At 41.6% G+C, this 14,588-nt stretch overlaps 2 protein-coding genes across 4 annotated transcripts in view; both read left to right on the top strand.

The window, feature by feature from the left end:
* TBPL2 (TATA-box binding protein like 2) overlaps window positions 1–14,588 on the top strand; it is a 106,623-nt gene that overhangs the window by 65,419 nt on the left and 26,616 nt on the right. For 2 of the 3 annotated variants that reach the window (XM_030214793.1, XM_030214795.1), the window contains exon 7: window positions 33–766. In XM_030214793.1, coding sequence (XP_030070653.1) covers window positions 33–106 — 74 coding nt within the window. In that variant the 3' untranslated portion in view covers window positions 107–766. Of the gene's footprint in view, window positions 1–32; window positions 767–14,588 lie in introns of those variants that run through there. The other variant, XM_030214794.1, reaches the window with a different exon arrangement.
* Window positions 11,593–14,588, top strand: part of ATG14 (autophagy related 14) — a 55,958-nt gene continuing 52,962 nt past the window's right edge. Inside the window, exon 1 of the mRNA XM_030214792.1 lies at window positions 11,593–11,837. Coding sequence (XP_030070652.1) covers window positions 11,605–11,837 — 233 coding nt within the window. The 5' untranslated portion in view covers window positions 11,593–11,604. The remainder of the gene's footprint in view (window positions 11,838–14,588) is intronic.

Genomic DNA, 14,588 nt, shown 5'->3' with positions numbered 1-14,588 from the left:
AATAGTACTAATGCTGAACTGTTTTATTATAGGTGCTAAAGAGCGTTCTGAAATCTATGAAGCATTTGAAAATATATATCCTATTCTAAAAGGTTTTAAAAAATAACTTTTCATCCCTTCTCACAAAAGACAACTGTGAAAGGTATGCATCTTTCTACAGAACTCTGTATAACAAATATTTTGTTTCACATAGTCTTAATGCAAGAACTGTTTTTGTATCCAACCAAAATAACATTTAAGAAAAATGAGCATCTTGCTCTTTGCACACTGTAAATAATGGAGATATACCATGTACCCTTCATAAAAGAATCTTAGATGACAAAACTAAATGTTACTTTGTGGTCTGTAGAAGACAATTGAATTTGTGCTGTACATGTTTATTACTAATTGTTTTGAGTTAAAGCTCTTTTTTTTATATATTTAGTTTTAAAATGTGTACCATAAACAGAATATTCAAATGTTCATAATTTGGACAGAAGAACTTAAGATATTGCAACACTAATTTACCACTAATTAAAAAAAAAACACAAGTAATTGAAAATCTTAATATGGGTTACAATTTTGTTGTACTGGAACTCACTCAAGTGCACAAAACAAATTGGTATATAGTAAAATATACTTTATGAAACACATTTTACTATGAAAGTATATAGTAAAGTCTTGTATGGACTTTCATGATCTGTGTAATAAATCAATGTAAGTGGGCCACCAACATATTTCTCATGATAGTGGATTGTTTGCTTGTATTTTCATGTGTTGATTTGAAATGCAGATTGTAGTATAAAAAAACCCCACTTAACTACATCTCTAAGAAGTTGTGGTTTTTTTGTTTGGTTAAGACAATTTGAACGTTTGAAAGCATGAAACATAAAAGTTAAACACTGGTTACATTCGACACAAATCGGAAGATGGGCATCCTTCTCACAGGAACATCCAAATTGGCATAATCGAAAGGCGATTTTGGACGTCCCCAACTGCTTTCCGTCGCAGGGTCGGCCACAGTTCACAGGGGCATGTCGGAGGCTTAGCGAAGGTGGGACTTGGGCGTGCCTAACACTTGGACGTCCTTGACCCATAATCGAAAGAAATAAGGACGTCCCTGATGAACACTTGGACAACTTTACCTGGTCGTGTTTTTCTTACGACCAAGGCACAAAAAGGTGCCCAAAATGACCAGATGACCACCGGAGAGAATCGGGGATGATCTCCCCTTACTCCCCCAGTGGTCACTAACCCCCTCCCACTCTCAAAAAAATCTTTAAAAATATGTCGTGCCAGCCTCTGCCAGCCTCAGATGTCATACTCTGGTGTTCTGATTTGTTTATATGCAGGGGTAGTCCCTTGAGACAGCTCGGTCTCGGGCGAAACATATGTCGGGCTGATGACCCCCGGAGTCCGAAAATAGATGGACTTTAAATAATTTTTTGAAAGCTAAGTCATTTTGAAATTTAAAAATTTAAAAAATTTTTAAAAATTTAATAGTCTACATGATGTGATAGTGGACCGATGAAGATGATGGATGTTGTTTAACGCTGCCATTACATTAAATATGATGGCAACGGACATCGCTGAGGTCATTTAAATATTGAAATTAGTGAAATGATTTAAATGATTTAAGTTATCTGTTTTTTGAAATATACAACAGTTGGATACTTTGAAGTTCACCTTATACTCTGGTCCATGACAGCAGTATGCAGGTCCCTGGAGCAGTTTTAGTGGGTGCAGTGCACTTCAGGCAAGCGGACCCAGCCCCATCCCCACCCTACCTGTTATGTTTGTGGAGGAAACAGCGAGCCCTCCAAAACCTACCACAAACCCACTGTACCCACATCCAGGTACCCCCCTTCACCCGTAAGGGCTATGGTAGTGGTGTACAATTGTGGGTAGTGGGTTTGGGGGGGGTTGGGGGGCTCAGCATACAAGGTAAGGGAGCTATGTACCTGGGAGCAATTTCTGAAGTCCACTGCAGTGCCCAGTTGGTGTCCTGGCATGTGAGGGGGACCAGTGCACTAGAAATGCTGGCTCATCCCATGACCCAAATGGCTTGGATTTGGTCGTTTCTGAGATGGACGTCCTTGGTTTCCATTATCGCCAAAAATCAGAAACAACCAAGTCTAGGGACAACCAAATTTAAGGATTTGGATGTCCATGACCGTATTATCGAAACAGGTGGACGTCCATCTTGTTTCGAAAATAAGGGTTTTCCCACCTCGGGACGGGACGTTCTGCGAGGACGTCCAAATCGAAACGAGGATGTCCCTTTCAAATATGCCCCTCCATGTGACCATTCCAGTCTGCCAAAGAAAATTGTTGGGGTTGTATCTGATACATTATGCTTTTTGCGATGCAGCCTAGCATCCTTTTGGCTTTAGTCACCACTTTTTATTATTTATTTATTCAATTCAAATTATTACAAGAAACTTCTTGTATAGAAAGTATCATCAAATACATATATAAAACTTTGCTCGGGAAAAGTAAACCAGGAAAAGTAAAATTCACTTTTTCATAAGAAATTGATACTCAAGTTCATAAATCAGGAATCCAATATGTAGGAAAATAACTGGAGAAACAGCAAGAAAATATAAACTAGGATATCACACTTCACTAAGTGGGGTTGCCTTATTTCTTTATCGCTTATCCATTTTTGCTGAGGCTATAAGTGTAGATACATGAGCAGGTTCCTTAAATACATATTCCCCCCCCCCCCCCCCCCAAAATCTTACTATGCATTTGCAGGGGTATCTTAAAAAAAAAAGGTACTCCCCCCCCCCCCCCCCCAATGCAAAATTTTAGGCTTAAGGAGTAAGAATTGTTTCCTCCGCCATCTAGTCTCCTTAGAGGCATCAGGAAACAAAAGGATTTTAAAACCTAAAAAAGGCTTTTCTTTATTACGGAAGAACATGCGGAAAATCCAATTCCTATCTGGCAATAATGCAACAGTCGCCACCAAAGTAGCGACTGATGCAAGTTCAGAGTCAGTAGTCTCAAGCAAAAGAGAAATGTCTATCGGCTTTTCAGTTGTCCAATTCAGGTCTTTCCCAGGGATGTAATAAACCAAGGTAAAAGGTGGAAGATTCTGTTCAGGTATATTCAAAATTTCATGCATATAGCGTTTTAACATCTCAAGAGGAGTTACATTTTGTATTCTAGGAAAATTAACAAATCTTAGATTATGGTTTTTAGTATAATTATTTTAGTCACCACTTTTGTTGCATTGTTTTGCCACTTTGGGACATTTCCACCTCAAGGTCTCTCTTCTTGTCTTCTGTTCATCAACCACTCTCTTGCATATAATTCCTTTGGGTTTTCAGACCCCCAAAACATCATTCTGCTCTTCTTTTACATTTAAAGGTTAACGGACAAGCATCCATCAGACCTCTAGATCTTGTGCATCACTTTTTTCATTTTGCCTGCTCCTTCCAGTGTGTCCACCCTGTTGCAGATCTTTGTGTCATCTGCAAAAAGGCAAATTTTTCCTTCTAACCTTTCAGAGATCACTCATGAAGATTAAGCTGATTAATTTTACAGCTTATCTATCTTGCATATATTTTTGTATTTTCAAATATAAAATATCATATAACTGCATACGTCTAGTAGCGCTACAGAAATGATTAGTAATAGTAGGTTAATTGGGTAGGAAGAGCACCTTTGGGGCCATTTTACTAAAGCTTAGCATGAGCTAAATGCTGATAAGTCCATCAATATAAAAAAAGCTTCTTCATTTTTAACATGTGCTAATTCCATTAGCATGCGCTAAGCTTTAGTAAAAAGGTCCTTATGTCTTTACAAAGTAGGCATCAAGGACTAGATTCTCTTTAGCATCATCGGGCTTATTTCGACACAAATCAGAAGATGGATGTCCTTCTCACAGAAACGTCCAAATCGGTGTAATCAAAAGCCAATTTTGGACCTCCCCCAACTGCTTTCCATTGCAGGGACGGCCAAAGTTCAAGGGGGCGTTTTGGAGGCATAGAGAAGGCGGGACTTGGCCGTGCCTAACATTTCAACATCTTTAACCCATAATCAAAAGAAACAAGGACGTCCCTGACGAACACTTGGACGACTTTACCTGGTCGTGTTTTTCTTACGACCAAGGCACAAAAAGGTGCCCGAAATAACCAGATGACCACCGGAGAGAATCGGGGATGACCTCCCCTTACTCCCCCAGTGGGCACTAACCCCCTCTCAGCCTCAAAAAAATATCTATAAAAATATTGATTGCCAGCCTCAGATGCCATACTCAGGTCCATGACAGCAGTATGAAGGTCCCTGAAGCAGTTTTAGCGGGTACTGCAGTGCACTTCAGGCATGTGGACCCAGCCCAATCCCCCCCCAACCTGTTTGTGGAGGAAACAGCGAGCCCACCAAAACCCACCACAAACCCACTGTAGCCACAGCTAGGTGCCCCCCTTCACCCGTAAGGGCTATTGTAGTGGTGTACAGTTGGAGGTAGTGGGTTTTGGGGGTGGGGGGCTCAGCACACAAGGTAAGGGAGCTATGTACCTGGGAGCAATTTCTGAAGTCCACTGCAGTGCCCCCTAGGGTGCCCGGTTGGTGTCCTGGCATGTCAGGGGGACCAGTGCACTAGAAATGCTGGCTCCTCCCAAGACCAAATGGCTTGGATTTGGTCGTTTCTGAGAGGACTTCCCTTGGTTTCTTAAATCGCTGAAAATCAGAAACATCCATGTCTAGGGATGACCAAATTTCAGGATATGGACGTCCCTGACCATATTATCGAAACAAAAGATGGACGTCCATCTTGTTTCGAAAATACAGGTTTCCTGCCCCTGGATCGGGACGTTTTGCGAGGACGTCCAAATCAAAACTTGGATGCCCCTTTCGAAAATGCCCCTCCACATCTAAGTTAGTCGAATGTTTTAATTCATGCTTATTAGGTGTATCATTAGTATTATGCTAACATTGTTTTATATTTGAATTCCAGTGTTGTGTGTATTTTTTATACTGTTTCACGGTCATTCCATTAAGTTTTAATTCACTGTTTTCAAGCTTACCTCATTTACTATATATTTTTTTTTATTTTTGGCTATTTTACTATTAACAAAAATATAAGTTTTTTTTATATTAAACTGTACCTGCTGTACACTGCCTTGGGTGAATCTCTTCATAAGTGGGGGACATGGAAGGGCAAAGAATATGGAAATAGGACTGGAAAAAAAGTTAGAGGAGGAATGGGAAGCTGGATAGAGGGTAAGAAATAGCCTAGATCAGTGGGTCCCAAATCTGGTCCTGGAGGCACCCTAGCCAGTCAGGTTTTCAGAATATTCACAATGAATATTTTTGAGAGAGATTTGCATTTCAGTGGAGGCAATACATGCAAATCTGTCATGAATATTCATTGTGGGTATCTTGAAAACCTGACTGGCTGGGGTGCCTCCAGGACCAGGTTTGGGAACCACTGGCCTAGATGCTAGGAAGTGTTGAATTACAGAGAAGGAGCTGGGGCTGGTGAGGGAATGTCACAGGTAGGTGAAAGCTTGGAGGTGAGTACAGAGGAGGGAAATGAGAGATTAGGGAGTAAGTGGAAAAACAAAGAATAGGCTGGAGAGGAAAGACAGGAGACAATAGGAGGGCTGGGGAGGGTGTATAAGAAAGGGAATGCTAATAAGTAGGTGAGAGGTGAAAAGGAGAGTGAAAGAAGAGGAACATGAGTGGTAAAGCCTAACTGACCAGAGAAGAGAAGAATGTGAAAAAAAGATGAAAGGAAAGGTCAGTATTAGATGTAGAGAACAAATGGAAATGAAATGCTGAAAAAAGAATTTAGAAGAATTACATAAGGAAAGTGGAGAAAAAAGGACTGGAATCAATCCCAAGACAATGGCAGCAAAGAGAGTTTAATTTTTAGGGACTGGAAAACATCAGCTCTGGGAAAAGTAATATCTTTCTATTTTTGTATTCTGTAGCATAAAGAAGACAATTCATATAGGGCCTCTTTTACAAAGTTGCGCTACCGATTCCCGGTGCGGCAAATGAGAGGAAGGCCGTTCAGTTCTTATGGGCTTCTCTCATTTGCCGCACGGGAATCAGTAGCACTGCTTTGTAAAAGAAGCCCTTATTTCTATTTTACTGGTACTGCACTGCTTAGAATCTGGCTATCTTAATGAGTTTCCATTTCAATTTTTGTTGACCTGTTCTAAAAATATGGTCTTGTATTCTGTACCGGGTAAGGGTCTGTGTCTGTTCTGTATGTGTGGGTGAAGAATTCTGCTAGTGTATGGATCTGTGACAGACATCAAACTTAATACTCTTACCACTATATGTGGGTCACAGTATTGGCATTTACATCAAAATTTTATATTCAGAAAGGAAGGGCCTTAATCATTTATGGCACAAGTTAGTGCTCAACTTATATCGTCAGCAAAAACCTTCCCAGACTTCAATAATTCATTTTGAAAAAATGTTTTTGAAAAATGTTTAGCTAGTGCTATAATTAGATATTCAAAACTACTAGATTTAACTTTCTGTGCTTATTGCTGTGCTCCTCCCAATGATGACCAGTGTTTTGCAGTACATTTCTACCACTCCATCAGGGAATTCTATTGGACATCACGCTTTTTTTTTTTTTAAACCTCCTTTTCTTTCCAAGCTCTTTAGGTCTAGAATGGCCTTCCATCACATATAAAATCTCAAACATCTTATTTGCTCTTTAGAAGACATTTGAAAACTTCTCTCTGCGTCATTGTTGTTGATACATTGAAACCATCTGCTCAGTGTGCTGCGGCGGCTAAGAAAGCAAATAGAATTTTAGGTGGTATTAGGAAAGGAATGGAAAACAAAACTGAGGATATTATAATGCCTTTGTATCAGTCTATGGTGCAACCGCACCTCAAATATTGTGTTCAATTCTGGTCACCGCATCTCAAAAAAGATGTAGTGGAATTAGAAAAGGTACAGAGAAGGGTGACAAATGATAAAGGGGATGGGATGACTTCCCTATGAGGAAAGGCTGAAGTATCTAGGGCTCTTCAGCTGGGAGAAAAGACAGCTGAGGGGTGATAAAGGTCTATAAAATGAGTGGAGTGGAACTAGTAGACGTGAATTGTTTACTCTTTCCAAAAATACTAGGACTAGGGGGCATGCGATGAAGCTACAAAGTAGTAAATTTAATACGAATTGGGGAAAAATATTTCTTCACTCAACATGTAATTTAAACTCTGGAATTCGTTGCCAGAGAATGTGGTAAAGGTGGTTAGCTCAGCAGGGCTTAAAAAAGGTCTGGACTGCTTCCTAAAGGAAAAGTCTATACATCATTATTAAATTGACTTGGGGAAAATGCAGTGCTATTTCTGAGATAAGCAGCATATTGAACTTTTTCAGGATCTTGCCAGGTATTTGTTACCTGGATTGGCCACTGTTGGAAACAGGATGCTGGGTGTGATGGACCTTTGGTTTGTCCCAGAGTGGGAATAGTTATGTACTTTATGTACTAATCATTAAATTCAAACCTTGAGGTTCTATCATGTTTAACTTATAGCCAAAATTTTTTCTCTGTTGTAGCAATTGTTTATGGTAACCTCCCCAAGGATTATTCTCAATATGATCAATTACAAAACATATGCGATCTTCAAAAACAGGTTCTTTCTCCAAACAATGTTTAACTAGAAGCACTCTTTTTTTTTTTTTTTTTTTTTTTTTTTTCCTCCTCTTATTACTGCTGTGGTGTTCATTCATATGAACTTTAAATTTTTTAGAAGTTTGACCTACATAAGTCACTAACATGGACAGTGGTTGCAATGTACAGCATACTCAGTGTGTGTTATACTGAAAAACATAATTCTTGTAATTTCTTGGGTTAACAAGTGTCACTGACAACATGATTTCATGTATTTGACATTTATGTGTTCTTTCACCATGTCAAATTTTCTATTACATCTCGGCAATACAGAGGGGCTTAGCTGTTTCTTAAGATTTTATCTTGGTGTTAGGCAGTCAAACTCTTGATTATAAAAGCAGGTAACAGTCATATTTTTCAATGCTTCCTAATTAACGCTGCTATATGATAAGACCCCACACTATATTTCAACACACACATCATACTTTTCTTCTTGAATTCTCTCTCCTGCCACAACCATTCTCTATCATTGTATAAAGCTCTTTTATAGGCTTGTTTCATTATCTTTCGCATAACCCCTCACTGAGTTTCCTTATCAGTACTTTAGATAGCAGGTTAAATTCTTCTTTTGTTAAATAAATATGCCAATTATCTCAAATTGTGATAAAAAGAAACTCCATTTCAGAGCCTCTGGAAGAAGAACTTAGGAATATTTTTCTGCACTATTCCATCTGTACTTTTTTCCTATAAACTGTTTTTAAAAGTTGTTCCATCTCTCAGGAAAGATTTTTTATTCTGACAAGTCATCATAAATTATCATTTAAAATGGCAATTGTTAAGCCAGTGCACAAACTTATCCATGTGGCTTCATGTTCCACTTTATACTATAAAGATGTTATCAATGAAGACCACATTTTAATATATAGTTGATGTATTGATGTGCTTATCCATACATAGTAACATAGTAGATGACAGCAGAAAAAGACTTGCACAGTCCATCTAGTCTGCCCAACAAGATAAACTCATATGTGCTACTTTTTGTGTATACCCTACCTTGATTTGTACCTGTCCTCTTCAGGGCACAGACTGTATAAGTCTGCCCAGCATTATCCCCGCCTCCCAACCACCAGCCCGGAGCTGCTATTGTTCCCATTGTAACACCAGACACTTGTTATAACAGATTTGCTACTAAGGGCTCCTTTTACTAAGCGGCGGTAAGCTATAATGGAAGTACCACCACACTGTTGCAGTAGCCTGGTAGTATTTCCCACCCCTACTGCACTGGTAGTAATTGAGCAGTGCCATGCGCTGCCCGGTTAGCGTGGGAGCCCTTATGGCCACCTCAATGGGTGGCGGTAAGGGCTCCCCCCCCCCCCCCTTGAAATGGCTGCAGAGCAAGTGCTTTACTTGCTGCCCAGCCATTTCCTGTAGGAAAGCGAGACCTTCCCTTTTACCAGCTGTGGTAAAAGGGGGCTTTGTGGTGCATGTAGAACATGCACCAATGCCAGTGCTGGATTTTTGCACAGCTTGGTATAAGGGCCCCTTAAGGAGCTATTGCTCCCATTGTAATGCCAGACACTTGTTATAATTGACCACTGCATGGAAATAACTATTCATCGCTATTTCTGCCAATTCTACTATAAAAGCTATGCAATCTTATGTGATTGCTACCATCCATTGGTGCCAACTCCATGGGTGCTGTGGGTGCTCGAGCACCCCCAATATTTCCCCGCCGGAACCAGAAGTTCCCCAGGAGCCAGCCCGCTGCCCAACCTCTTCTCCCAGTCCCACAACAGTCCTTCGCCTGCTCCTCGGCTTCCTGCATGCCGCCCATAACTTAAAAGTCATCTTACTGGGGTCCCGGCGGCAGCAGTAGTGAAAGGTGAGCACGAGCAGAGTCGGCGCTTCAGCCTGCCTTCCCTTCTCATTGCTCTCAGCTCTGCAGGGTTGCCAGGTGGAAAATTTTTTTCTAGCCCAATCCAGCCCAAAAAACAGCCCAAACCCCGCCCCTGACACCCCCGCCTCCGCCATCACCGGCCCCGCCTCCCCCGTCATCGGCCCCGCCTCCCACGTCATCGGCCCCGCCTCTCACGTCATCGGCCCCGCTTCCCCGTCATCGGCCCCGCCTCCCACGTCACTAACCCCGCCCAAAAACGTCACTAACCCCGCCCCCCGCGGCCGAAAAAGGCAAAAAGCCGCCCAAAAAACCGCCCTGAAGCCCAAAAAGCAGCCCAAAAAACCGCAACCCGCCGCGGGCAAAACTTTCCCGCGGCGGGTCGCGGAAAACCGCCCAATTGGGCGGTAAAACCGCCCACCTGGCAACACTGCAGCTCTGCCTCTGGTCCCGCCCTTGCAGAAACAGGAAATGAGGGCAGGACCAGAGCCAGAGCTGAGAGCAATGAGAAGGGAAGGTAGGCTGAAGTGCTGACTTGCTGAGCCTGCTTGTGCTTGTCTTTCACTACTGCTGCGGCTGGGACTCTGGTTTGATGACTTTTAATTTATGGGCGGCATGCAGGAAGCTGAGGGGCAGGCGAAGGCCAGTTGTGGGAGTGGGAGAAGAGGTTGGGCTGGAAGTTGGGGGGGGGGGGGGTTGGAACTCTGAGGAAGGAGGGAGGGATTGGGGCCTGGAACACTGAGGGGAGGGGGAGAAATGCACCACTTTAAAAAAAAAAAAAAAACCCCACCCCCAATCATTTTGAAAAGTTGGCTCCTATGCTACCATCCCTCAAGATACTGTAATATCTGTAAAACTTTATTTTATGAAATTGGTGTATGATGACTTCATATACAATGCCACTAACTTCCTGTCATTCTATGTTAGCCAATTTATTCCAGCAATATGTTGAATCTCGTATATATGAAAAAGTTTCCTTGACCAAAGGGTGTGAAAAATAGTCACTATACACAGATAAAGCCTTGCCCTCAAGCACAGAACCCTTACTGGAATCTGTAGGTCTTCTGGGTGATTTCAGCAGGGTTTTATGTGTAGCTTATTAAACAGGGGCGGGGTTAGTTCAGAACCCTTATTTTATCATCCTCACCTTAATATTCCCCAGTGTTGCCAGGTGGGCGGTTTTCCGCGACCCGCCGCGGGAAATTTTTGCCCGCGGCGGGTCGCGGTTTTTGGGCTTTTTTTTCTTTTCTGCGGTTTTTCGGGCGGTTTTTTCGGCCGCGGGGGCCGGGGTTAGTGACATTTTGGGCGGGGCCGGTGACGGCAGGGGCGGGGTTGATGACGGCGGGGGTGATGATGCGGGGGTGGGGGTGTCAGGGGCGGGGTTTGAGTTTGGGCGGGTTTTGGGCTGTTTTTACGCTGGATTGGGTGGGAAAAAAATTTTCCACCTGGCAACACTGATATTCCCTTATCTCTTGTTTGTCCTGTGGAGCATGGAATGTTCAAGTGTACAGCGCTGCGTACATGTAGTAGCGCTATAGAAATTAGTAAGAGTTAGGTGTAGTTCATATCCTCTCTTGCCTCATTGTAAATTATGTATTTTCTAGAATGATTATGGCCTGGAGGTGAGACATGGAATAAAGTTGCACTGGGCTAGGGTCTTCTTCTGGCACCTCCCTTCTTTACGTTTTGGGGGTGGGATTTGATTTCTGCTATACAGCTCAACATCTTAGGTAAACTTCTTCAAAAGAAAACTGCTGCTCATACATCTTTGCCAAATAATAAAATTTTAAAAAATGTAGTCGTTCAGGTAGTGCTGCACCACACTCAGCCAGTTAGGGTTTCAGGCTCTCTAGTTCGGGTTACCAACCTCCAAGCTCTGGCTTGAAAAACACTACAGTCCTCTCTAATTTTTCTCAGGGCCTGCAAGTCCCAAGAAAACATTAACGTTATGTTGGTGAAAGAATAAACCGCCCCCTGCACATAGTTCTCTAATAGTTTATCTCGACCGCTAGAGGCCGCCATCAACTGTGCAAAGCATCAGACGGAAGGAACCGCACGTGCAGCTCTTTCTCTCCCGGCTGCTCCCAGCATGCATCGCTTCGAAAACAAAGTCCCACCTGACCTGACTAGCTGGACTGTCATGGCGACTCCCAGCGGGAAAGGAGTTCGAGCGCTGCCTGAGATTGCGGTGGTGGCCGCTGCTGGGATTCCACGGGGAGGCATTGAGCTGTTAGACTCGGTGGACGATGCCGAAGGACTGTATGTGGCGGTGGAGCGGTGTCCTCTATGTAACACCACGCGCCGCAGGCTGACCTGCGCTAAGTGTGTCCAGAATGGAGACTTTGTCTTTTTTGACGGCCGGAACATAGAAAGGTAATTGCGAAGGCGGCAGCTCCGGAGCATAATACCGCTACTTGTTGGCCCTCTGGTCCTAGAGGAAACGTCGCAGGTTGTCTGGAGCCAATTGTCCCCTGTCTTGTCCGGTTCTCGTTTAACAAGTTAGCGTTCTGGGCCTTGGAGGACTCCCAACAGTTTTTCTGCTGCCTGTCTCCAGATTTCAGTTTATCCTGTATTTTTTTGTATTTTTGTTCTAGGGTTAAAAATTCGGAATATTGTCTAGTAACAGAGCTTTTAAAGCTCTTGGGGAGACTTTCGATTGGTTTTCCATTTAAAAAAAAATCTTTGTTGACATAGACATTAAGTTAACTGGTTATAAAGAGAGCCCATAACTTGATTACTCGCGGAAAAGGTTCATTCTTAATAGATCATGGTAACGTTTGTTTTTCTTCTGCTCAACCTAACAACCCAGATGTGAAGTACTTTGAAAACCGTGTGTGTCAAGAACGGAAAAATCTACGCACTGTCTGAAAATAATCCTGACAAAGGATTGAGTTTTGAGATTTTGTTGTTGTGAGTGTGTGTGTCTGCCTGAACCTACCAGATAATTTGAAAAGTTAAGATACAATTCTTTAAAAGTTGGAGTTTATAATTTTAGTTTGCAAAGCTATGATAATATTCACACGTTCTGTTACATGGATATCGTGGTTATGTTTATAAATGAATGGTTTTAGTTAGGATGGAATTAGGTGATTGTAAAAGTCTATGTACTGTTAACACTTAAATTCTTTGTTTCTGCCTGGATCTAGCTAGATGGAAGAACCATTTTGTGTGTGTATATAGTAACTTATCCGTGAATAAGCAAAGAAAATGGATTTGAAAACTGCCACCCTTTCTATAATTAATGTTGGAATGAAACTGATTGATGGTTAATGGTTTATTAAAGTTTTCAATCCTGCGAAAGCTAACTTGCAGGTCTCTGTGGTTTACAATAAAAAATATTTAAAAAGTTTGAAATAGAAAGGAACTACTATTTGGATAGGAAAGACAACGCATCTTACTAAGAAGCAATTTACTATTTTTAAGTTTTAGAGTAGAAGGAAATAAGAGGCATACATAGGAAAACAACAAAGCTAAGGTGTATAACATATTTACTATATTATCGTATCTGAGGGGACATATTTAGGTGATGCAGAATACTTGCCTGTTAATCCTAATTAATTTTTTTTGCGAGATCAATTTTCTGTTGCAAAACCGAAGAGAATTGGGTTAGCTGATGTCTTGTCAATGTTGTAGGTCACAAGCATTTCTTTAATTGTACTCTAGTTCTAATAAAGTCTTGAATATGTGAAAATAAAGTAATAAAATCTAATCTTCATTTTAAAAAGGTCTTAGGAAAATCTAATTATATTCAGGGATAGGTAGAACTGTAGTATCAGTAACTTTTTTTTTTAATAGTTACTGTTTCTCAGTGCACATGTATACCACTGATGACTGACCCTCATATTCAGCCCTTCTATTTAGGTTTCTAGCATGCTTGATACATTGAAAGCTCAGTATGCCTGTTAAGAAATTTGAATAAAAGTTTATCTTGAGTTAACAATGACCAGTGAAATGGGTAGCTGCATTTTTTTCTAAGGGTTATTTGGGGTCCCATGATTTATCAGGATTTTCTTTTTTTATACTGACTCCTCTAAATTGAGGTCTGCAGAGTGGGCCAAGGCATACATGAGCTTGCGAAACATCATACATTCTCCAGTAAGGATCTCAAAAACAGTTTTGAATAAGTCTTGCATGTCTTCACTCCCTTGTACTTTTTGCCTGCTGTCTATAATTACAGTTAAAACATTAAAGTAGTGTCTACTAAACATACTCAACCTTTTAAATGTGAAAGAATTGTAGGAACATTCAACAGTAATTTAAGAAACGCACTTGATCACATAAGTCTGTAAAGCTTGTATAGCAAACCCAAATTAGCTCCATTTCCAAAAATTGCCTTACCAAACCCATTATAAGTTGAATAGAGCCCGCACATGTCCATTTACGGTAACTGGGCTGAATGAATAAACTCTTTTCTGTGAAGCTGCCCAAAAACCTCTGGAGAAAAGCTTGCAAGAAAATGTTATGTATTAATTTTGACAGGGTCCAAAGGGAGATTCGGTCATAAAGTTGAAACAGTTTTTGGCACAATTAAAAGCCTAATAAATACAGAAACAAGTTTTAACTACGTAAGTTCACAAGTCACCAAGGGGCCGATGCTCAGAACACCTGTGCTGTTCCAAACAGTACAGTAACAATGCTGCCGGATCAGTTTGGGGAATAACTCCCCAGTGTTCAATGCAAATTTAGGCACATTATTAGCATTGATCATAGGGGGACGTCTGCGGGAAGGATTCTGCCTGGGTATGCACTCAAGACACAATACTCCCGCAGAAGAGGTTTGACAGGTCAGGGCCAAAGCCAGTTTCTTCCCTATATGGTAGTCAAGCCCTGCCCACTGCATCCCAGGATGCACTGGGCAGGGTGCCGCCATTTTGAGCCAGTGCCTGCAGGAGGAGGGAAGGAGTTTTGATGTCTGGGGTTCATGTTGTAAAAGACAGTGCTGCTGATCAGCCATAGTATTAGTGACCTGACTTGTTCACTTATGTAGTTTAAACCTGCTACTTCTGTATTAATAGTTTAAAAACCTACCTGAATCAGGCCAGCCATTTAGTCAGTGGCTGTGGATTAATATTAAAAAGCATATAGAGGTCTCTGTTGTACAGTGAACATATCCCCTGATCCCAA

Source organism: Microcaecilia unicolor, chromosome 9, assembly GCF_901765095.1.
Source record: "Microcaecilia unicolor chromosome 9, aMicUni1.1, whole genome shotgun sequence".
NCBI classification, from domain to species: Eukaryota; Metazoa; Chordata; class Amphibia; order Gymnophiona; family Siphonopidae; genus Microcaecilia; species Microcaecilia unicolor.
This window is presented reverse-complemented; position numbering and strand designations above follow the sequence as displayed.